General features: G+C 39.1%; 2 protein-coding genes across 13 annotated transcripts in view; one reads left to right on the top strand and one right to left on the bottom strand.

The window, feature by feature from the left end:
* CCDC90B (coiled-coil domain containing 90B) overlaps positions 1 to 11,559 on the top strand; it is a 66,569-nt gene extending 55,010 nt beyond the window's left edge. The window contains exons 8-9 of one of the 2 annotated variants that reach the window (XM_063671275.1): positions 11,017 to 11,098; positions 11,237 to 11,559. In XM_063671275.1, the coding sequence (XP_063527345.1) occupies positions 11,017 to 11,098; positions 11,237 to 11,298 (144 nt within the window). In that variant the 3' untranslated portion in view covers positions 11,299 to 11,559. Of the gene's footprint in view, positions 1 to 11,016; positions 11,143 to 11,236 lie in introns of both variants that reach the window. The other variant, XM_063671276.1, reaches the window with a different exon arrangement.
* ANKRD42 (ankyrin repeat domain 42) overlaps positions 1 to 25,116 on the bottom strand; it is a 143,504-nt gene that overhangs the window by 100,043 nt on the left and 18,345 nt on the right. For 10 of the 11 annotated variants that reach the window (XR_008492607.2, XM_063671273.1, XM_063671272.1 and 7 more), the window contains 3 exons: positions 11,742 to 11,942; positions 8,953 to 9,078; positions 379 to 484 (listed from right to left, as the gene is read on the bottom strand). Coding sequence is in view for 10 of the 11 variants with exons in the window: in XM_063671273.1 (XP_063527343.1) it covers positions 379 to 484; positions 8,953 to 9,078; positions 11,742 to 11,942 (433 nt within the window). In the remaining variant the exon portion in view is untranslated. Of the gene's footprint in view, positions 1 to 378; positions 485 to 8,952; positions 9,079 to 11,741; positions 11,943 to 22,455; positions 23,792 to 25,116 lie in introns of those variants that run through there. The other variant, XM_054441654.2, reaches the window with a different exon arrangement.

The raw sequence follows: 25,116 nt of genomic DNA, 5'->3' as shown, positions 1-25,116 counted from the left end.
TTAACAGGGAATGCTACAGGCATTTGGATGGGACAAATCGTGCATTACTGTTCTGAGCACTGCAGAACATTTAGCATTCTTAGAACTGACCTCCAGTTGGTGAAGGTCTCTGGTCACTGTGACAACCTTCCCCAACATTTCCAAAGACCCCTCCCATGAGGAAAGGGGAAAATATTACCTCCCAGTTGAGAATTACTGCTTGAAAAAGAAAAGCTGATATAATGGCAGCTGTAAATTCAGCTTGAAAATTGTCATTCCATCTGTATTTGATTGAGTCCTCTAAAATTCCATTAAATCTTCAGAGATTTTTGAGTCCAAAAAAGTATATGCAAAACTTTAAAGACAAAAGAAAGAAGTAAAGAAGACAGAGATTTATACCTCTTTGCCACATCACTGGGTCTCTCCCCTGCTTTGTTGGTAATATTACTGTCTGCTCCCATTTTAATTAACCACTGCAAACACTCTATGTGGCCTTGTCCAGCAGCTGTTCAAAAAAAGGAAAAAGAACAGGAATTACACACAAAAAAGTTAGTTATTAGTAACAATTTTCTAAAATTTTGGACAGTACCATTATAGAGTACTTACTTAAGTATTGATCCTTGCAGTAACTGGCAAAAGTACGTTGGGCAAATATTATTTTCTCTATTTCACTTACTGACTCATTAGACAAACATTTAATCAACTGTGCTCAGGCCCCATATAGATAATTTTACATACGGATATAAAAGCTGAAACTCAAAAAGGTTATTTATGCATTTATTTAAAATCACACAGCTAGTAAAAAGTAGTTTGAAACTAGAATCCAGGCTTTTCTAATACTATCCAGTGCTTATCTCCTGCTATAAATAGCTCCTAACCAATCTTGTATTTCACAAGAAAGTGAACACATTCTAACCATAAGGACCTACACAGACTTCAAAAAGTCTTGCTTCAGCATAGATTTATATGATAGATGTATGATATATATGTATGCTTCTGATTCTTACAACTCAAAATTTATAGGCCTGTAAAGCCACACTTGATTACCTAAACTGTTTGCCACCTTTGTCCAGATCGTCACCTCATAACACATGCTGTCTTTATTTTCACCTTCACAACTCTGCTTATGTGTCTTCCCACCTAAAGCCAATCACTCAACAACGTGCTCATTTAACCTGTAACTATTCTTCTTCACCCATCTTGAAACTCAAGGAAGCTGAAGAAAACAAACTGAATAGACTTAAAAGAAGGACTTGAGTTTAGGTCTATTAAACAATAAGATGTGAGGACAGGGCTGTAATCTTCATATCCCCAGAAGATAGCAAGTGGCTGCAACTTATAGACCCTCAATCAATGTCTAAAGAGTTGATGAGTGAATGAATACATTTAAAAAATGAAATCTTAGCTCTGCTCTTACTAGCTATATATCTAACCTCAGTCAAGCCACCTGACTTCTCTAAACATCAATTTCCTCATCTTTTACATAGACGATTATTTTATAAGCAAAGCACACTGCTGCTTTATAAAACTGCAATAAGTATTAAATGTAATAAGAGCTTTTCACTCTATTAAGTAGTATATATACATCAGGTATTATTACCAAATCTCTATGAATAGTTCCTCAATAATTTGATCCTTAGCAACTTCTTCCATCCCTCAATTCCTATTCCCAAATTCCTATGACATGTATTTTAACAACCTAATTATTTTTGGCCATTAATTGCATCCTATCTTAAAAGAAATCTCTAGTTCTTTTATGGTATAATTATGTAACTCTTTAACAGTAAGGTCCAGATCTCATTCTGGCTCACAGTACGGGCACATGGTTGGTGCTGAATATGTATACATGACCTTGCAAAATGAATCAAAGAGCAGGAACTTTGGGTATTAATTTGGTGCTTTAAAAAGCGAACCCACCTCCATTACTGGCAACAGAGACGACACAGAGCAATATTAAGGGACTAAACAACCCTATCACTACAGTTCTACAACCCAGCTGGCAAGTCTCTAAGAACTCTTGTTCTGTTGTCCTCTGCCTCAGAGCCATCTGCCAAATTACAAGCTGGCTTCCGCAGAGTCTGGGGCTTCTCTCTCTCCTACAGCCTATCCAGAACCCACTAACACAGAAACTTCAGGATTTCTCAGACCTCTATTAATAACCCCACTTTAGAAAAAAATGGCAACACATTGATCTTTTCTGTCATTAAGAGTCACAAAATCATATTTATGAGCATGGATAATGCTGAATTTTACAAGACAGAATGAATTTAGCCCAACATTTCATTTTATCACATGAGAAATGTTTAAAAACAGGAGGGAGGGAGGTTAAGTAATGTATCTACAATGAAATGCAATAAGAGAATTTTACCCAAGATTTTTATTGAATATTGATTAGGATATGTGACTAATTTGACCAATGTTTTAAAAGGAACAAGATAAAATTATATAGCTGTTAGAAATTTTTAAGAAATGACTTGAAATAATTAAGATTTAAGACCAAGTTTAAAAAGGGGAAGTCATAGATCTAAACAATTAATAAATAACTAAAAAGAATGCCTCAATAATAAATACCACTGCTTATCTACTAAATGAAATTAAAACTAAAGGAAAAAAGCAGTCTGATAAAATGTGAGAAACATTAATTAAATTATAAACAGATGTCAACTTTTATATGACCAATTTTAGTACAGTATAAACATATAGATGGTACCCAAGAAAGGGCTAATGTCTTAACGTACTTCTGAATGACTGGAGGATCAATGAAAAAATTAAGAAGGAAGCTGAAAAATTTCTTGAAACACATGATAATGGAAACACAACATACAAAAACCTATGAGATACAGCAAAAGCAGTACTAAGAGGAAATATTGTAGTTATAAGTGCCTACATCAAAAAAGAGAAAAAACTTCACATAAAAAATCTAATGAGGCCGGACACTGTGGCTCATGCCTGTAATCCCAGCACTTTGGGAGGCCAAAGCAGGTGGATCATCTGAGGTCAAGAGGTCGAGAACAGCCTGACCAACATGGTGAAACCCTGTCTCTACTAAAAATACAAAAATCAGTCAGGCATGATGGCACATGCCTGTAATCCCAGCCACTTGGGAGGCTGAGTCAGGAGAATTGCTTGAACCCGGAAGGTGGAGGTTGCAATGAGCCAAGATGGCACCACTGCACTCCAGCATGAGTGACGCAGTGAGACTCCATCTCAAAAACAAAACAAAACAAAACAAAATCTAATGATGCATCTTAACAAGAAAACCAAGAGCAAGCCAAATACAAAATTAGTAAAAGAAAAGAAACAACAAAGATCAGAGCAGAAATAAACGAAATTAAAATGAACAAAACAATACAAAAGATCAATGAAACAAACAGCTGGGCTTTTTTTTGAAAAGTTAAACAAAACGGACAAACCTTTATCCAGACTAAGAAAAAAAGAGAGAAGATCCAAATAAATAAAATCAGAAATGAAAATGAGACATTACAACTGATACTGCAGAAATTCAATGGATCATTAGTGGCTACTATGAGTAACTATATACCAATAAATTGGAAAATCTAGAAGAAATAAATTCCTAGACACATACTACCTACCAAGATTGAACCAGGAAGAAACCCAAAGCTTGAACAGACCAATAATGAGTAATGATATCAAAGCCATAATAAAAAGTCTCCCAGTTAAAAAAAAAAAAAAAAAGTCCCAGACCCAATGGCTTCACTGCTGAATTCTATCAAACATTTAAAGAAGAACTAATACCAATCCTACTCAAACTATTCTGAAAAATAGAAGGGAAAGGAATACTTCCAAATCCATTCTACAAGGCCAGTATTACCCTGACTCCAAAATCAGACAAAGACACATCAAAAAGTAAAACTACAAGCCAATATCTCTGATGAATATTCATGCAAAAATCATCAACAAAATACTAGCAAACCAAATTCAACAATACATTAGAAAGATCATTTCATCATAACCAAGTGGGATTTACCCCTGCGATACACCAATGATTCAACATATGCAAATCAATCAATATGATACATATCAATAGAATGAAGGATAGAAACCATATGATCATTTCAATTGATGCTGATAAAAGCACCTGACAAAATTCAACATCTCTTCTTAATAAAAACCCTCAAAAACTGGGTATAGAAGAGACAAACTCAACATAATAAAAGTCATATATGACAGACCCACAGCTAGTATAATACTGAATATGAAAGCCCTTCCTTTAAGACCTGGAACACAAGGATGCCCACTTTCATCTCTGTTATTCAACACAGTACTGGAAGTCCCAGCTAGAGCAATCAGACAAGAGAAAGAAACAAAGGGCATCCAAATTGGAATGGAAGAAGTCAAATTATCCTAGTTTACAAATGATATAATCTTATATTTGGAAAAACCTAAAGACCCCACACAAAAAACCTATTAGAATTGATAAGCAAATTCAGTAAAGTTGCAGAACACGAAATCAACATACAAAAATCAGTAGCATTTCTATATGCCAACAGTGAACAATCCAAAAAAGAAATCAAAAAAGTAATCCCATTTATAATAGCCACAAATAAAATTAAATACCTAGGAATTAACCAAAGAAGTATTTATATAGGGAAAACTATAAAACACTGATGAAAGAAACTGAAGAGGACATCAAAAAATGGAAAGATATTCCATGTTCATAGACTGGAAGAATCAATATTGTTAAAATGTCCATACTACTCAAAACAATCTACAGATTCATTGCAATCCCTATCTAAATACCATTGACATTCTGCACGGAAATAGAAAAAAGAAAAAAGCTAAAATTTATATGGAACCACAAAAGACCCAGAATAGCCAAAGCTATTTAAGTAAAAAGAACAAAACTGAAGGAATCACATTACCTGATTTCAAATTATACTATAGGGCTATAGTAACCAAACAGCATGATACTGGCATAAAAACAGACACACAGACCAATAGCTGGGATTACAGGCACACACCATCATGCCCGACTAATAGACCAGAAACAAATCTACACACCTACAGTGAACTCATTTTTGACAAAGATGCCAAGAACACACACTGGGTAAAAGACAGTCTCTTTAATAAATGGTGCTGGAAAAAACTGGATATCCATATGCACAAGAAAAAAACTAGACCCCTATCTCTCACCATATACAAAAATCAAGTCAAAATAGAATAAAGATTTAAATCTAGGACCTCAAACTATGAAACTACTAAAAGAAAACATTGGGGAAACTCTCCAGGACATTGGTCTGGGCAAAAATGTTTTGAGCAATACCCTACAAGCACAGGCAACCAAAGCAAACATGGACAAATGTGATCATATCAAGTTAAAAAGCTTCTGCACAGCAAAGGAAACAATCAACAAAGTGAAGAGACAACCCACAGAATGGGAGAAAATATTTGCAAACTACCCATCTGACAAAGGATTAATAACCAAAATACGTAAGAAACTCAAACAACTCTATAGGAAAAACTCTAATAATCTGATTTTTAAATGGGCAAAAGATCTGAACAGACATTTCTCAAAAGAAGACATACAAATGGCAAACAGACATATGAAAAGGTACTCAACATCATGGATCATCAAATAAATGCAAATCAAAACTACAAATAAGATATCATCTCCCCCCGTTAAAATTACTTACATCCAAAAGACAAGCAATAACGAATGCTGGTGAGGACGTGGAGAAAAGGGAACCCTCGTACACTGTTGGTGAGAATGTAAATTTGTACAACCACTATGAAGAACAGTTTGGAGGTGCCTCAAAAAACTAAAAATAGAGCTACTACAAAATCCAGCTATTCCACTGCTGGGTATACGCCCAAAAGAAAGGAAATCGGTATATCAAAGAGACATCTTCACTCCCATGTTTGTTGCAGCACTGTTCACGATAGCTAAGATTTGGAAGCAATCTAAATGTCCACCAACAGATAAATGGATAAAGAAAATGTGGTACATATACACAATGCAGCACTAATCCGCCATAAAAAAGAATAAGATCAGCTGGGCGCAGTGTTTCACACCTGTAATACCAGCACTTTGGGAGGCCGAGGTGGGTGGATCACGAGGTCAGGAAAACGAGACCATCCTGGCTAACACAGTGAAACCCCGTCTCTACTAAAAATACAAAAAATTAGCCAGGCATGGTGGCACACACCTGTAGTCCCAGCTACTCGGGAGGCTGAGGCAGGAGAATCGCTTGAACCCAGGAGACAGAGGTTGCAGTGAGCAGAGATCATGCCACTGCACTCCAGCCTGGGCAACCAAGTGAGAATCTGTCTCAAAAAAAAAAAAAAGAATAAGATCTTGTCATTTGCAACAACATGGATAGAACTGGAGATCATCATGTTAGGTGAAATAAGCCAGGCACACAAAGACAAACTTTGTGGGATCTAAAAATCAAAACAATTGATCTCATGGACACAAAGAGTAGAAGGATGGTTACCAGAGGCTGGGAAAGGTAGTAGGGGAGTCAGAGGGAGGTAGGGATGGTTAAAGGGTACCAAAAAATAGAAAGCATGGGACTGGACGCAGTGGCTCATGCCTGTAACCAAGGCGGGCGGATCACTTGAGTCAGGAGTTCGAGGCCAGCCTGGGCAACATGGCAAAACTCTGTCTCTACAAACAATACAAAAAGTTAGCCAGGCATAGTAGCATGTGCCTGTAGTCCCAGCTACTCAGGAGGCTGAAGTGAGAGGATCCCCTGAGCCCAGGAGGTCAAGGCTGCAGTGAGTCGTGATTGCCCCATTGCATTCAAGCCTGGGCAACAGAGTCAGACTATTTGATAGCACAACAGGGTGACTATAGTCAATAATAACTTAATTGTACATTTTTAAATAACTAAAAGAAGGTAACTGGATTGTTTATAACACAAAGGATAAATGCTTGAGGGGATGGATACCCCATTCTCCATGATGTGAATATTTCACATTTCATCTCTGTATCAAAACATCTCACATACCCCATAAATATATACACCTACTATGTACCCACAAAAATTAAAAAGAAAAAAAGAAAAGGTAAACGTCCCCCAACAATGCTCTTTTCCAGCTGTAGTGACTTATAATCCCCCTCCACCACTCCTAGCCCTAGGAGTCCTTGATGGACGGACTCATGAAAAGAGGGTGAAGAGCAAACTCTTTTGGCTCCTCATCACTTTCACTTTCCCACCTTCCAACATCTATATTAAAAACACCTTGTTGTTGTAGAACAGTCTCTTTAGAACCTGCTTCCAGATCCCTCATTTCTCTCTCAGTTCAAGTGGTGAAGAAATGACTAGGACAGGCTGAAAACTAGCCATCAATGAAACTTAATTTACTGTCCCCACAAAGATGTACTATGAGCACCATGAGTGAGCCTATCTTTTGCTACTGTGTCTAAGTGACACCCCCACACACACACATTAGCAATAAAAAACATATGTAGGATATGAAATGGGGGCTATAAAATGGATGTGTTATAGGAGGAATTGTGTTCCCTTCAAAATTCATATGTTGAAGTCCTAACCTCCAGTACCTCAGAATCCAACTGTATTTGGAGATAGGGCCTTTAAAGTGGTAACTAAGGAAAAATAAGGTGATGTGGGTGGGCCCTAATCCAATTTGACTAATTTACTTACAAGAGGAGGAGATCAGGACACAAATATGGTCATGCACAGAGGAAAGACTATGTAAGGGTATAGCAAGAAGGCAGCAGGTCATCTATAAGCCAAAGAGAGAAGCCTCAAAAAAAACCAAACCTGCTGCCACCTTCATCTCAGACTTCTAGCCTCCAGAACTCTGAGAAAATAAATTTATGTTGCTTAAGCCATCCAGTCTGCAGCATTTTGTTATATCAGCCCTAGTAAACTCATACAGCAGCTTTGCTCCAAGAAACCACATTTAAAAAAAAAAAAAAAAAAAACTTTAGGTACATGTTAAGCCTCCTCCCCATTCACATATCTCACAGTAGAGAGTTTAACTCCTGGATGGCCAGCAGAAATGGATGGAGTGAGATACTCCAAATCTAGGGTACAGAGCTCACCAATCTGTGGACCTCTCTCTGTGTAGGAGAAAACATCCTTTGCATCCCATCTCTTCTCACTTCTCTTGCTTATAAAACTATTGGTACACATAGCACTTAGATTCTATACTTTGAGATACATTATGGATTAAACAAAGTAAGCTAAAAACCTAACCAATGGGAACATAATATATGATCTGAGGACTGCCAGAAGTATTTGTCAAATAAAGTCAAATTCAAACACATGATTATATTAATAAGACTACTATCATTTTACTCTAAGAGTTTAGTAAGAATCACCTGCCATCAGGCCAGGCATGGTGGCTCACGCCTGTAATCCTGCACTTTGGGAGGCCAAGGCGAGTGGATCATTTGAGGCCAGGAGTTCAAGATCAGCCTGGCCAACATGGTGAAACCCCATCTCTATTAAAAAGACAAAAAATTAGCCGGGTGTGGTGGCACATGCCTATAATCCCAGCTACTCGGGAGGCTGAGCTTGGGAGGATGACTTGAGCCCAGGAGGTCTCCACCTGCACTCCAACCTGGGTGACAGAACCAGACCTGGTCTATAAAAAAAAAAAAAAAGAGAGAGAGAGAGAGAGACAGGGAAGATTTCTATTTTAGTATGAATTAATAGGTCATTTTAAAAATGTCAAAATGTCATCCTAAGAAACTTCTCTAGCAGTACATTTCACATCTTAACTAACATGACAATGTCACTATAGAAATTTTATTGGAATTACCCTTGAATAAGATAATGCATGAATATCTGGCATCATAAAAGAAACATTACACTTGAATTGAAAATTAGGCATTCTATATACCATAACAGATAGACTGATATCTGCTAGGGTATCAGAAAAAAGTTTCATGTTTCATGTGTTTCTGATTGATAATTACTTTAAAAGATTAATAACTCAGCAGCTATTGTATCTGAACTGAAAGGAGGAATCATAACTCACCTTTATGCATAAGAGTTGATCCATTATCAGCACGCTCATTAATATTGATTATTCCATCTTCTACCAATTTCTTAAGCATCCCCAAATCACCCTTAAAGGCAGCCACATGACCTGGAAATGCTAAAGCTATGAATAAAAAAATTCAGCATTTCAATAAACACAAGAGTTTATTCTTTTCCCTGTCTTAAGCTGTCATATATTTCAGGTTTCAATATTTTCTCAAATATAAGGCTGTTGTAATGGGATCAGTTCAGCTGATGACTAGCAGTAAAAAGAGAATTATAAAATGAGATTATTACTAATCATTCTACTCCTTTTCCCCTCAGGACTTCAAACATGCCAGAAGTATTGTATCAGGACAATTGTTAGCCATACTCTCTTTCTCTCTCATACCACCACAAAACACAGGGGATGGTCATTTAAAACCCTTTGTATAAAGAAACACTTAGAAGCCGGGCATGGTGGCTCACGCCTGTAATCCCAGCACTTTGGGAGGCTGAGATGGGTGAATCATTTGAGGTCAGGAGTTTGAGACCAGCCTGGCCAACATGGTGAAACCCTGTCTCTACTAAAAATACAAAACTTAGCTGGGTGTGGTGGCTCACGCCTGTAATCACAGCTACTCAGGAGGCTGAGGCAGAGGAATCACTTAAACCTGGGAAGTGGAGGTTGCAGTGAGCCGAGAGTGAGATTCCATCTCAAAAAAATAAATAAATAAAGACACACTTGTTCTCATGGCCTGCAGTTGCACAGACCTCTCCTTCTCTGCTTGCAAGATAGTGAAAACAGCAAAATAGACTAGAAGCAAATAAGAAGTCTGTATGTGCACACACATATAGAGTCATTCCTTGGAATCCTAAGGGTTCCAGGACCCCCAAAGATACCAAAATCTGTGGATGCTCAAGTCCCTTATATAAAATGGTATAATATTTGCATATAACCTATGCATATCCTCCCTCCCATATACTTTAAATAATCTCTAGGTTACTCACCATACCTAATACAATAGAAATGCTATATAAATAGTTGTCATACTGTTTTGTTTTGTTTTGTTTTGTTTAGAGGCAGGGTCTCACTTTGTCACTGAGGTGTGGTCACAGCTCACTGTAACTTTGAACTCCTGGGCTCAAGCAATCCTCCCACCTCAGCCTCCTGGGTAGCTAGGATTACAGGGATGCACCATCATGCCCTACTCTTGCTGGTCTTTGTTGTATTCTGTCTTAATGATCTGTATGTCTGTTTGCCATTACTACACACTGCCTTGATTACTGTAGCATTATAGTAAAAGTCTTAAAATCAAGTAGTGTAAGTCCTTCCAACTTTGTTATTTTAAAAATATTCTTTGGCTATTCTAGGTTGTTTCTTTCCATATGTAAAAATGCGAATAGCTGCATTTCAGATTTGTTGAGAGGGTTAAATTATGAATTCTTTGATATCCAAGTATCAAGAAGATCTTATTTTAAAAAAAGACAAAACGATGCAATCCTTACAAGTGCTTACTATCATGTCTAGCATTTTTAGTAAGGACTCAGTTTATGTAGTTACTGTCATTAAAGACATTTTATTAAGCATCAACTATATGCTAGGGATCAGGTTAGGTACTTTCAGTTGTGTGTGTGTATGTGTGTGTGTGTGTGTATGTGTACATATGTATGTGTATAGATGTACAGCTGGCCCTCCATACCTGCAAGTTCCACATCTGCAGATTGAACAGATGGAAAATATTTGAAGGAGAAACGAATAAAAATAACAATACAACAATAACAAATAATGCACATAAAGAACAATACAGGCTGGATGCAGTGGCCCATACCTGTAATCCCAGTGCTTTGCAGGGAGGCTGGGGCAGGAGGATCACTTGAGGCCAGGAGTTTGAGACCAGCCTGGGAAACACAGTGAGACCCCAACTCATATATATAACTAAAATATAAAACCACAGAATGGAATGAAAAATCTAAAATAATAGTTTACCCTTGAGGAGGAAGAAAAGGTAATGGTACTAGGGAGAGAGATCCAAAGGGCTTCAACTCTATATTTTATTCTTTTTTTTTTTTTTTTTTCCAGGATGGAGTTTCACTCTTGCTGCCCAGGATGGAGTGCAATTGCATGATTTCAGCTCACCACAACCTCCACCTCCCAGGTTCAGGTGATTCTCCTGTCTGAACCTCCCAAGTAGCTGGGATTACAGGCGTGAGCCACCACATCTGGCCTCTATATTTTATTCTTAAATTTAGTGATTCACTGCTCATTATGTTAATCTTTTTTTTTTTTTTTTTTGAGACAGGGTCTCATTTTGTCACCCAGGCTGGAGTGCAGAGGTACAATCACGGTTCACTGCAGCCTTGACTTCCTAGGCTCAATCCATCCTCCCACCTCAGCCTCCCAAGTAGCTGGGATTACAGGCATGCCTCCACATCCAGCTAATTTCTGTATTTTTTGTAGAGATAGGGTTTTACTATGTTTCCCAAGTTGGTCTCAAACTTCTGGGCTTAAGCAACCCACTCACCTCAGACTCCCGAAGTTCTGAGATTACTGGCATGCGCCACTGCAACCAACCTCTACACATTTTTGTCTAAAATATTTCATAATAAAGAATCTGGACGAATGTATAGACAATGATATGTAATAAATTTTAATATGTTACATATTAAACATGTTTATATTTTTACATATAACATATATAACACTTGCCTTATATCTTCTTTTCCTATTTCATTGATTCTACTCATTATATTATCATCATCATCATCATCACATTATATGCTAGAACATAGTGCTTAATTACTTACTTTCCTGATCCTCTAGGTCTTTTCCTTCATACTCAGCCCCCTGGATAAACTGTAAAATATTCTGCTTGAAGAACCTCTGGGCCAAATCCAATACATTTTCTCCATTATCATTGAAAGCTTTTAAAACTTGCGTCGCACTGCTCATTCTACTGACTAGGAATTTGAAACAGTGAAGGTGGCCTTCCATGGCTGCTAAGTGAACTAGAGGAAAGGAAAAAAAAATTAATTTAATTTTTATTTTTTAAAATTTTTATGTATGTATGTATGTATGTACTTAGAGACAAGATCTTGCTCTGTAACCCAGGCTGGAGTGCAGTGGCACAATAATAGCTCATTATAGCCTCCAACTCCTGGGCTCAAGTGATTCCCCCCACCTCATCCTCCCAAGTAGCTGGGAGTACAGGCAGGAGCCACCATGCTTGGCAGAATTTATTTTTTAAATTGAAACTAAAATAACTTGAAAAAAGAAATAACACATTAGCTCTGTTCCTCATAGGGAGATGACTATCCCTGCCCCAAATGACAGGAACACAGAGAAGAGACCTTTTTCCCAGCCTGCATTTCTTTACACAGTCAGCCTTCTAGTCACTTCAAAGCAGTGAGTAAATGGTTGAATAGTTACACTTACCATGAGTCTACAGAGACCAGATGAGGGTCACCAAAGAGCAGGCCCAGAAAGTTATCTTAGAAAGTGAAATCCCAATTATGCAGTTTATAATTACATGATAAAATGCTTATTATGTAAGTAAAATAAATACGTAAAACTTAATATTTTGGAAAAAAGTGGAAGAAATAAACCAATAGTCACTCTGCAAATAAGAATATTATAATATTTTATCACTATGCATTTGTCACTTTTCTATAATAATTTATTATTTTTATTATAAATAAGAAGAATGGATTGAAATGCAGACTAGGTATATACACTGACTTCAACATTTACAGCCTTTCAGAAAATAACAGAAAAGGTATTTTTTAAAGCTATAAAAAACTAAAGAAAAAAACAGGAATGCCATGAACAGACAAGAAATTTTAAGGAATCCCTGAAAGAAAGTATATTAGATGAGACTCAGGGACAGCCATAACCTAAAACTTCTCGAAAAAAAAAAAAAAAAAAAAAAAAAAGGAATGAATCTGGAGTTGTTACAAGCTTTGAGGCAATGATTACAAAGATCAAGACAGTCTTTACACTTAAGAAATGACCGCGTGGGAAATAAGCCCAATTCACATATCTTGATTATGGAGAGGCAGGGTAATGCCCAAGTGGCCAGTATAATTCAGGTGAAACAAGAAGTCCCAGAAAAGAAGCCCAGATAAGACAAGTTGCTGGCACATATCAATCTATCCTCCCTCAGCTGCCCCTCACACTAGCCCCTGCCCCACTGAAACTTCAGATTCCTCTAACTGCTTACCCATCATTTACGCTTAAAAGTCTTATAAGCATTTCTAACATATGTCAAAAGTTGAGCTCCTTAGCCTCCTCACACACATTTTCTTTATATTATCTCCCCGTCTCGGTAAATGGAAGTTCTCTCCACATTGTTCAGGCCCATAAGCCTTGGAGCCATCCTTAACTCCCCTTTCCATTACTCCCCACATCTAATCCATCAACAAATTTTACTGGCTCCTTCAAAATATATGCAGAACCTGATTACTTCTCACTACCTTTGCTGCCTGTATACTGGCCAACCCAAATAGTAGCCTGAATTATTGCATCAGGTTCCCAGCTGCTCTCCCTATTTCTTACACATGCCACTACCGCACCCTCAACTGCAGTCTATTATAAACACAACAGCCAAATGATCCTTTTATTTTTGTTTTGAGACAGGGTCTTGCTCTGTTGCACAGGCTGGAGTGCAGTGGCACAATCTTGGCTCACTGAAACCTCCACCTCCCGGGTTCAAGCGATTCTGGTGCCTCAGCTTCCCAAGTAGCTGGGATTACAGGTATGTGCCACTATGCCTAGCAATTTTCTGTATTTTTAGTAGAGACAAGGTTTCACCATGTTGGCCAGGCTGGTCTCGAACTCCTGGCCTCAAGCAATGCACCCGCCTTGGCCTCCCAAACTACTGGGACTACAAGCATGGGCCACCATGCCCAGCCCAAAATGATCCCTTTAAACACAGGTCAGATCATGTCACTCCTGTGATCAAAACCCTCCAGTAAAGCTGGGCATGGTGGCACATGCATATAGTCCTAGGTATTCAAGAGGCTGAGGCAGAAGTTTTGCCTGAGCCCAGAAATTCGAGTCCAGACTGGGCAACATAATGAGAAAAACAGGAAAGAAGGAAAGAAAAAACAAACAAACCCTCTAATGGCTCATCTTACTTCTCCAACCATAACATCTAATACTCACCCCCTCACTTCTGTTGGAACTTATTGACTTACTATTACTCATACACACCATGCACATCCCTGCCTCAGGAGATTTACACTTGCTGTTACCTCTACCTGAAATGTTCTTCCTCCAGGATATCCACAAAATCTGCTTCCTCAACTCCTTCAGGTGTTTATCCAATTGTCACTTCCTCAGTGAAGGCTTTCTTGATGACTTATTTCAAATTTCATCCCCTCTAATACTCTCTCTACTCTCCTTTCCTACTTTACATTTATCTAAACACATATCCCTATATAATATATATTTTGCTCATTTAATTATCTGTCTCTCCCCTCAGCACCACATGTAGGCAGGACTTTGTCTTTTATTTGCTGTAATATCTCCAGCACCCCCAAATAACTGACACATAGCATGTGCTCAATAAATGTATGTCAAATTAATAAAAATTTTTGAGAGGGTTTCTAGTTCCAAAATGGCCCTGAAGAAGCAAGCTAGTTTCACGCTCTACCAAAGAAAACAAAAACAAATATACAGCACTGAGATTATCACTAGCAATAGCCCAGAATTCAAATACGAGGATGAGACAGGTCCTGGGGCCACAGTCAAGTGGAAAAACTCTGAGCAGACAGTAAGAGAATTGGACTTCCATATCCAAGACATGCCTCCCCCAATTCTGCCCAGCACAAAGCTCATGGAAATTTCCCCCAACTCAGTTTTTATACTGGAAAAAGTGAAATCAAAGTAAACAAGCAGCTTCCCTATCATCTTGGGCTCCCTGGCAGAAGACCTGTCCCTGCCTCAAGCCACAGGAAGCACTGGGATTGCCTGAAGACAAATATATCCCTGAGGACTGCCAGAGACAAAGGGGAGAGGTAGGACTACCATCCTCAGTCCTGGAAACTCTGCTCTGTAACTAAGCCAAAGGAGACAACAAATCAGAGTGGCTGTTCAGCATCACCATACTAAGGTTCTTTCCACAGGGCCCCTGGGCACAAACTGCTAGCAAGCGTTCCCATACTGCTGAGATATCCCATTTGGGACCTCCCCAATTTGGAATGGGCTACACTCTGATGGCTTATTTACTAGAGTCAAGGCAAACCTGAGCATAAGGTTAGGGTCAAAAAGGAGGCAGAGACCTACCTGCAAAAAGAAAGAAAATCAACAAGAAAATTACAAAGAATCTCTATACAAACATACCCCATAAAAACCAAAAGAAGCCAGACAGAGAAGACTGGAAAAACTAATCCCTCAATGCAAAGACATAGATGTACATCCATAAGAAATCATAGCAAACAGGGAAACACAACCTACCCGAACAGAAAAAACAATAAACTACTGACTGACTCTAACAAGATGGCAATATGTGAGTTCTCAAATAATTCAAAATAGCAGTTTTAAGGAAACTTAGTGACCTCAAAGAAACATAGAAAAGTAATTCAGAAATTGATCACAGAAATTTAACAAAAAGATTTTAAATAATTTTTAAAATCAAACAGAAATCTTAAAATTGAGAAACATATTTGCCAAACTAACAAATTCATTAGAGGCTCTCAATAACAGAATGGATCAAGCAGAGGAAAGAATCACTGAGCTCAAAAATAGGCTATTTGAAAATACCCAGTCATAGGAGAAAAAAAAATGGAAAGAAATAAAAATCACCTACGAGAAATAGAAAATTATCTCAAAAGACCAAATCTAAGAATTACTGGTGTTCAAGAGAAAGTGAGCAAGAACAAGTGGTAGAAACCTTATCCAAAGAAATAATAACAGAAAACTTTCCAAAACTTGAGATAAATATAAATATCCAGAAACAGTAAGGTCTCAGAACACCAAACAGATTCAACCCTAGTAAGACCACCCAAGGCATATAATAATCAAACTCTCAAAGGTCAAAGACAAAGGAAGGATCTTAAAAGCAGAAACAATAAAGAAACAAATAACATATAAAGGTACCCCAGTTTGTCTGGCAAAAAAAAACTTCTCAAGAAAAACCACACAGGCTAGGAAAGAACAAGACATTTTCAAAGTGCTGAAAGGAAAAAAACAAAACAAAACAAAACCCTGCCATCCAAGAATCCAGCAAAGCTTCTTCAACTATAAAGAAGACAGAAGGGCTACCCATTCGGGACCCCTTCCACGCTGTGGAAGCTTTGTACTTTCACTCTGCTCAGTAAAGCCTATAGCTTTTTCTATCGGTCTATGACTCACCGCAGTCAGCCACCACACCAATTCTTTGGCATGGCTAGGTAAGAACCTTAGGCATTACATTTTGGCAAGACTGCCAGGAGTGTCCAGGAAAGGCATCTAGATTGTCACATGGTGAGTACAATCGGACCTCTTTCACTTGCTATTCTGTCCTGTCCTTCCTTAGAATTCAGAGGCTAAACCGGGCACCTGTCAGCCACTTAAAGGCAATTAGCACAGCCGCCAGACTAAAGACACAGGTGTCAGGCTGTCTGGAAAAGGGCTCTCTAACAACCCCCGACCCTTCCAGGTTGGGAGCGTTGGTTGGCCTGGAACCAGTTCCAACTCTTTCACTTTCCATGGTCGTCCCGAAGTACACCCAGGAGTGCTCAGCAGACGTCTTAGTCTCCCAGATATCCTGGTTGAGACCATGGTCCCACCAGAGGCTCCCCCTGCATGGGTTACTGAGCGTGAGACAGCCACATCTTCTGACTCCTGCCTCCTGGATGCTAATGTCTGCCAGCTAGACTTCTTTCCTCATCTTGCAAGCAAGGTTATTCCCGCTAGGCAGGATCAAGATTCCCTATTTAGAAGTCTTGAATTCTTGGAGTGGCACCTGGAAGATCCCTGTTCATGGTGCCCTCCAGGGTTTAGGCAAGTGTCACCATTTGATGGCCATTTTGAAGGGCCAGTTCCCTACCATAGTGTAATGTGCCCCACATCAGGACAATTTAAAGACAGGTAATTTTCACGTGGATAGTAGAAGTCTTAGGGCATTTCCTCCATTGCTCCCCAGATAAACTTTCCCCTTCCTTGGGGCCTCTCAAGTACAATCTGTGGTGCATAGGCACGGGTCTTAAAGCCGATGAATTGTTGTTTCAACCATTCAATAATAGGTATTGGAGGGAAGAAAATATAGTCAGTTGGGACACAGGATACTGGTACCGCCTTGAGAGAGGGGCTTACTACTCCTTTGATGGCAAGTGGGGACAGAGGCTAAAGTACAGCAGCTGTTCTCTCGGCCCTGGCCTAGAGGACATCCACCACCCCCTTTAAACTTACTATATGCCTCCTGTCACTAATTCAGAGATTTCTTCTTGAAGGACAGTTTTATGGCCAGGACCACATAAACTGGTCCTTAGCATGCAAGCACCAGTGGTGCCCCCAACCCAGGCCTTGCCACCCTGGAATAGGTAAGACGCATTGGCAGAAGGACCACAATAAATTCAACAGTCCTTGTGCCCCATTTAGTGGTGAACAGGCACACGGCAGGGGCAAGGGAAGTTTCCATCCCGCCGGTAAGCATGGTTAAACTTGGTAGATGGAAAACTCAGGAAAAGCAGCCATGAGCTTTGAATACAATTGGACCTGACCCTTAGGGGATGCCTTTAGGGAAGACGAGTCCCAGGACTAACCAGACGTGCGGACATCCCTGTGTTTAAAATTCCGGATGAGCACCACACCTTCAAAACCAGACACTCCCTTAAGATGTATCCTGAATTACTGGGACAAATTTGACCCTGAAACCTTAAAGAAGAAGCGGCTAATTTTCTTCTGTACCATTGCCTGGCCATAGTATTCCTTACAAAATGGAGAAACTTGGCCCCCTGAGGGAAGTATTAACTGTAACACCCTTCTACAACTAGCTCTTTTCTGTAAACAGGAAGGTAAATGGAGTGAAGTCCCTTATGTACAGGCCTTCTTTGCCCTTCATGACAATACTGCCCTGTACCAAGCCTGCAAGCTTTGCCCAAATGAAAGAGGCCCACAATTACCTCCATACTCAGGGCCTCTTCCCTCAGCCCCACTCTCCTCCCCCACTGACTCTCCTTCATCCAGCCCCACCAAAGTGTTAAAGGTACCCCAGAAAGAGAACATAAACTCTGCAAGCCAGGCACCCAAACTATGTCCCTTACAAACAGTAGGAGGAGAATTTGGGCCCATTCACTTGCATGCCCCCTTCTCATTCTCAGATTTAAAACAAATAAAGGCAGATTTAGGGAAATTCTCGGATGATCCCTATAACTATATAGATGTTTTACAAGGATTAGGGCAGTCCTTTGATCTAGCATGGAAGTACATCATATTGCTCCTTGATCAGACTTTAAGTCCTACTGAAAAGGAGGCAGCTTTAGCAGCAGCCCAGCAATTTGGAGATTTATGGTATCTCAGCCAGGTAAATGATCGAATGACCCTGGAGAAAAAGGAAAAATTCCCCACAGGGCAACAGGCAGTACCCACTGTAGACCCTCATTAGGATACTGACTCAAATCATGGAGATTAGAGCCACAGGCATTTGCTAACTTGCATTTTAGAAGGGTTGAGGAAGACTAGGAAAAACCTATGAACTATGCAATGTTATCCACAATTACACAGCAAGAAAGAGGAAAATCCCTCTGCTTTTCTAGAAAAGCTAAGGGAGGCCCTAAGAAAGCACACCTCCCTAACTCCAGATTCCCTGGAAGGCCAACTTATTCTAAAGGATAAATGTATCACCCAATCAGCAGCTGACATTAGGAGAAAACTCCAAAAGTTGCCTTAGGCCCAGAACAAAATTTGGAGGCATTATTAAACCTGGCAACCTCGGTGTTCTGTAACAGGGACCAAGAGGAACAGGCCAAAAGGGAAAAGTGAGATAAGAAAAAGGCTGCAGCCTTAGTCTTGGCCCTCAGACAGGCAGACCCTGGTGGCTCAGAGGGAACCAAAAGAGGAGCAAGCCAGTTTCCTAGTAGGGCTTGTTATCAGTGTGGTTTGCAAACATACTTAAAGAAAGACTGTCCAACCAGAAACAAACCGCCTCCTCACCCATGTCCAACATGCCAAGACAATCACTGGAAGGCACACTGCCCCAGAGGACGAAGGCCCTCTGGGCCAGAAGCACCTTATCAGATGATTCAGCAACAGGCCTGAGGGTGGTCAGGGCAAGCGCCAGCTCATGCCATCACCCTGACAGAGCCCCAGATAAGTCTGACCATTGAGGGCCAGGAAGTGGACTTCCTCCTGGACACTGGCATGGCCTTCTCAGTTTCAATCTCCTGCCTCAGATGACTGTCCTCAAAGTCTGTTACTATCCGACGAATCTTAGGACAGACTGTAACCAGGTATTACTCTCGCCTCCTCAGTTGCAATTAGGAGACTTTGCTCTTTTCACATGCCTTTCTTGTTATGCCCAAAAGTCCCACACCCTTATTAGGGAGGGACATATTAGCCAAAGCTGGGGCTATTATCTACATGAATATAGGGAACAAATTACCAATTTGTTGTCCCCTACTTGAAGAAGGAATCAACTCTGAAGTCTGGGCCTTAGAAGGACAATTCAGAAAGACAAATAATGCCCATCCAATTCAAATCAGGCTAAAAGACCCTACCACTTTTCCTTATCAAAGGCAATATCCCTTAAGGCCTGAAGCTCACAAAAAATTACAAGATATTGTTAGACATTTAAAAGAGGAAAAAGGAGCTTGAACATTCAGTACCCTGGAATATGTTTAACCAATAGATACCTGGGCTCCTCCCCTTTCTAGGCCCTGTGACAGCCATCCTACTATTACTTGCCTTTGGGCCTTGAATTTTTAACCTCCTTGTCAAATTCGTTTTCTCCAGGATCAAGGCCATCAAGCTACAAATGGTCTTACAAATGGAACCTCAAATGAGCTCAACTCACAGCTTCTACCGAGGATCCCCAGATTGACCTGCTGGTCCCCGACTGGCCTAAAAAGTTCCCCTCTGGAGGACATCACAACTGCAGGGCCCCTTCTTCACCCCTAACCAGCAGGAAGTAGCCAGAATGACTGCTGCCCAGTTCCCAACAGCAGTTGGGGTATCCTGTTTTAGAGGGGGGACTCAGAGGAGGGGCCAGCTGGGCTTCCTGGATCAAGTAGGGGCTCAGAAAGCTGTGAAACACTCATTTCCTGCATCAGAACTTACTTCGGTCCTGGATGGATAATATTGAAGATACATGCTTAAAATATGCCTAACACCAAAAAAAAAAATAAAGAAGACAGAAAGCCTTTCCCAGACAAACAAAAGCTGAGAGAATTTACGATCACCAGAACCATCTTATAAGAAATGGTAAAGGGACTTCTTCAATCAGGAAGAAGAAACACTAATGTGCAAATGGAAAACATTTGAAGGTATAAAAATCACTGGTCAAGTTAAAAACATGCACAACCCTAGAATACTCCAATAAAGTAACTGTGGTGTGTAATAACTCCAGTATGAAGACTAAAAGACAAATCTAACAACAACAATAATAGCTATAGCAACCTGTTAAGTGATAGGAAATACAAAAATATGTAAGTAGGTGAGGCGCAGTGGCTTACGCCTGTAATCCCAGCACTTTGGGCGGCCGAGGCGGGTGGATCACTTGAGGTCAGGAGTTTGAGACCAGCCTGGCCAACATGGTGAAACCCCATCTCTATGAAAAATACAAAAATTAGCTGGGCATGGGGGTGGGCACCTGTAATCCCTACTTGAGAGGCTAAGGCAGGAAAATCTCTTGAACCCAGGAGGAGAATGTTTCAGTGAGCCAAGATCGCACCACTGCACTCCAGCCTGGGTAACAGAGCAAGACTCCATCTCAAAAAAACAAACAACCAACTCCAAAAATATGTAAATAGAAACAATAAAAAGGCAAAATGTGGGGGAAACAGTTAACATGTAGGACATTTTGCTTTTTCCTTGTTTCTATTCCTTTCTTTGTGACCTAAGGTAAGTTGTCATCTCTTTAAAATAATCTGTTATATCTATAAAATGTAAGACTCATGGTAACTACAATGCAAAAACCTATATTTACTAAAAAATAAAAAGCAAAAAATTAAAACATACTACCAGAGAAAAATCACTTAACCACAAAGAAAGACAAGAAGAAAGGAACATAACAGTTACAAAACAACCAGAAAACAAGCAACAAAATGGCAGCTGTAAGTCTTCACCTACCAATAACAACACTGAATGTACATGGACTTAACTTTCCAATTAAAAGGCACAGAGTATAAAGAAACATGACCCAACTATAGGCTGCCTACAAAAAACCCACTTCATCTATAAAAACACACATAGACTAAAAGTGAAAGATACTCCATGCAACTAGAAGCAAAAAAAAGAACAAGAATAGCTATATTTATATTAAATAAACTATAAGTTAATTCCACTACTGGGTATATATCCACAAGAAAAAAAAATCAATATATCAAAGAGAGAACTGCACTCTCATGTTTATTAACACACTGTTCACAATAGCCAAAATATGGAATCAACCTAAGTGCACATTAATGATGAATGGATAAAGAAAATGTAATGTATATTCACAACGGAATATGATTCACACAAAAATGAATGAAATACTGTCACTGCCACAAGATGGATGGAATTGGAGGTCATTATGTTAAATAAAATAAGTCAAGCACAGAAAGACAAATATTATATGTTTTCATTCATATGTGGGAGCTAAAATATGCTGGTCTCATGAAGACAGAGAGTAGATTGATTGGCAATTACCAAAGGCCAGAAGGGTAGCACGGAGAGAGGAAGAACAGAAGTTGATTAATGGGTATAAATATACAATTCAGTAGAAGAAATAAGATCTAGTGTTTGACAGATCAGTAGGGTGATTATAGTTCACCATAATATATTGCGTATTTCAAAATAATTAGAAAAAAATAATTCAAATGTTCCTAGTAGAAAGAAAAGAAATATTTAAGGGATGGCTACCCCAATTACCTTGATTTGATCTTTATATGTTACATGAATGTATCAAATTATCACATGTACACCAAAAATATGTATATTTATCAATAAAAAATAATTTTATGAGAGCAATTTGAACACAAGCAGTCTAGACCTAAGGCCACATTCTTTCTTAACATCTATATTATTATAAATACTCTACCTGGTTATAAATAAAATAATTATACATGTTTAAAGAAACAATTGGATTTTTTAATGACCAGACAAGACCAACAAAAATGACCAAGTATATTTGATAAAGGACAATACAAAAATAAAACTGACCCCTACCTTGTATTACACACGGAAGAGTCAGGATTGGCAATATAATATGAAAGATAAATATAATATGAAACATAAATAATATATGATAAATATAAATATAATATGAAAGATAAAATTTCATATAAATATGAAAGATAAATAAAATTTCATATAAATATTAAAGATAAATAAAATTTCTGACACATAACATAAAGGAATGTCTTCATGATCATAGAATAGGGAAAGTACAGAAAGGACTAACTACAAAGGAAGAGATTATTAAAATGGACTACATTAAAATTAAAACCTCTGGCCAAGTGCAGTGGCTCACACCTGTAATCCCAGCACTTTGGGAGGCTGAGGTGGCTGGATCACAAGGTCAGGAGTTCAAGACCAGCCTGACCAACATGGTAAAATTCTGTTTCTACTAAAAATACAAAAATTAGCCAGGCGTGGTGGCGCACGCCTGTAATCCCAGCTACTCAGGAGGCTGAGGAAGGAGAATCGCTTGAATCTGGGAGGCAGAGGTTGCAGCAAGCCGAGACTGCACCACTGCACTCCAGCCTGTGTGACAGAGCAAGACTCTATTTCAAAAAAAAAAAAAATTAAAGCCTCATTTATCAAAAAATACCAAAGAATGAAAGAGCAAGCCATAAAGTAGAAAGATTAGAAAGATATTTGCATGAAAAGATATTGGTAATAAACGTAACTGACAAAGGGCTTGTATCTAGAATATATAAAGAACTCCTACGATTCAGTAAGAAAAAGACATACTCTAACAGCTAATAGGCAAAAGATTTGAACTCGTACTTCACAAAAAAAAAAAACCAAATAGCCTTTAAATGTATGAAATGATGTTCGACATCTTTAGTCATCAGGAAAAATGTAAATTTGAAACTGCAATGAGATACATCCATCAGAAAGACTAAAACTAAAAAAAAAAACTAATAATACCATAAGTAATACCATATGTGAAAATGGAGCAATTGAAAGCAGTCTGAAAAAGTGAAGGAAGCCTAACACAAAAGAATTTTTTTTGTTGTTTTTTGATTTTTGGGGTTTTCTTTGCAGTTTTTAGTTTTATTTAAACACAAAACATGCACATGAGCTGTCTATTCATTTTCTTACTGCGCAGCCTGGCATTAGGGTTGGTGTGACTCTGATGGCCAGCTGGGCAGCTCTTTCCACGACGGCTTTGCGGTTCTTGGAGGAAACATCTCAGCACAGTAAGATTTGTTGCACATCAGCAGCACTTCCAGCTCCTTGATGTTGTGGACCAGGAACTCCCGGAAGCCACTGGGCAGCATGTGCTTTGTTTTTTTTGTTGCTCCCACAACCAATGTTGGGCATCAAGATTGGTCCTTGAACCTTCTACGAACCCTGTTGTCAATACCTCTAGGTTTCTGCCAGTTACACTTAATTTTGACATATCAGTCAGTCTGGTGCCGGATGAACTTCTTAGTTCTCTTTTTGATGATCTTGGGCTTCCCAAGGGGTCTGAGGGTGGCCATGATGCTAAGGAGGAGATGGCTGCCACCTCCATAGGCAGCGCGGAGAGAGGGGCTTTTTGTTTTTTGAGACTTCAATTTAAATTTTACTTTAAAAAAAAAAAACTTACAAAACACAAAGTAAAAAGAATGAGAACAAAATAAATTTTCAGATACACAAAAATTGAAAGAGTTCATACCAAAAGACTTCACTAAATGAACACTGAAAGATGAACTTCAGAAAAAAGCAAAATGATCCTGGACAGCAGTGTAAAGATATAGAAAGATGAGGCCATGAAGGTAGGTAGGAGCCAAATTGTGTAAGTTCAGCATGCCAAGCCAAGGAATCAGAGGCTCCACAGGGATCTAAGGAGGTTCTAAATAGCAAAGTGATTTGATCAGGCCTGTTCGTATTATTCTGCCCTTCCCCTTTGTGTGTTTGTTTCTTTAAGGTATCATTTAAGTATCATTTTCACTCCAATCTCACTGTGATCTATCCTTTAGAATTTCTAGACCACTTTTTAAAGAAAGTGAAGTCTAAGTCTCCACTGGCCACTTTACTGTAGGTTAGACAACTGAAGTAGCAAATTAACCCAAACTAACTAGTATCCTCCATTTATGCAGCAGTGTTTAAAAAATAAAAAAGTTGGGCCAGGCGTGGTGGCTCCTGCCTGCAATCCCAGCACTTTGGGAAGCCAAGGCAGGCAGATCACTTGAGGCCACGAGTTCGAGACCAGCCTAGCCAACATGGTGAAACTCCATCTCTACTAAAAATACAAAAAGTAGCCAGGCATGGTGGCAGGTGCCTGAAACCCAGCTACGAAGGATGCTGAGGCATAAGAATTGCTTGAACTGGAAGGCGGAGGTTGCAGTGAGCTGAGACCATACCACTGCACTCCAGCCTGGGCAACAGAGCAAGACCCTATCTCAAAAAAAATAAAAAATTTAAAAATAAGTAAGATGTCTATGGGGCAGAGAGAGGTGAAGTTAAAAAATAAAAACACTAGATAGCAGATGAAGGAAAGAGCTGGCAGGAAGAGCAAATCTATGTTTAATTTTGCCAATTTCTCTTTTGCTGATATGGTTCCAGAAAAAAATCAATCAAATGAAAGGTACATGAGATGGGAGTGATGTAAGATAAAAAATGTTCATGTCAACATATATACAACTTCGTTTCGTGAGGGACTAACAAAATAATTGGTTTCAATGTCTTTATTTTTTAAGAGATGGGGTCTCACTTTGTTGCCCAGGCTCACTGAAGTGCAGTGGTGCAATCACAGCTCACTGTAGCCTCAAAACCCTGGGCTCCCAAATCCTCAGCCTCCCAAGAAGTTAGACTACAGGCACACACCACAACACTCAGCTTTGTTCTTTC

This window comes from Pongo pygmaeus, chromosome 9, assembly GCF_028885625.2.
Source record: "Pongo pygmaeus isolate AG05252 chromosome 9, NHGRI_mPonPyg2-v2.0_pri, whole genome shotgun sequence".
In the NCBI taxonomy this organism is placed as follows: Eukaryota; Metazoa; Chordata; class Mammalia; order Primates; family Hominidae; genus Pongo; species Pongo pygmaeus.
This window is presented reverse-complemented; position numbering and strand designations above follow the sequence as displayed.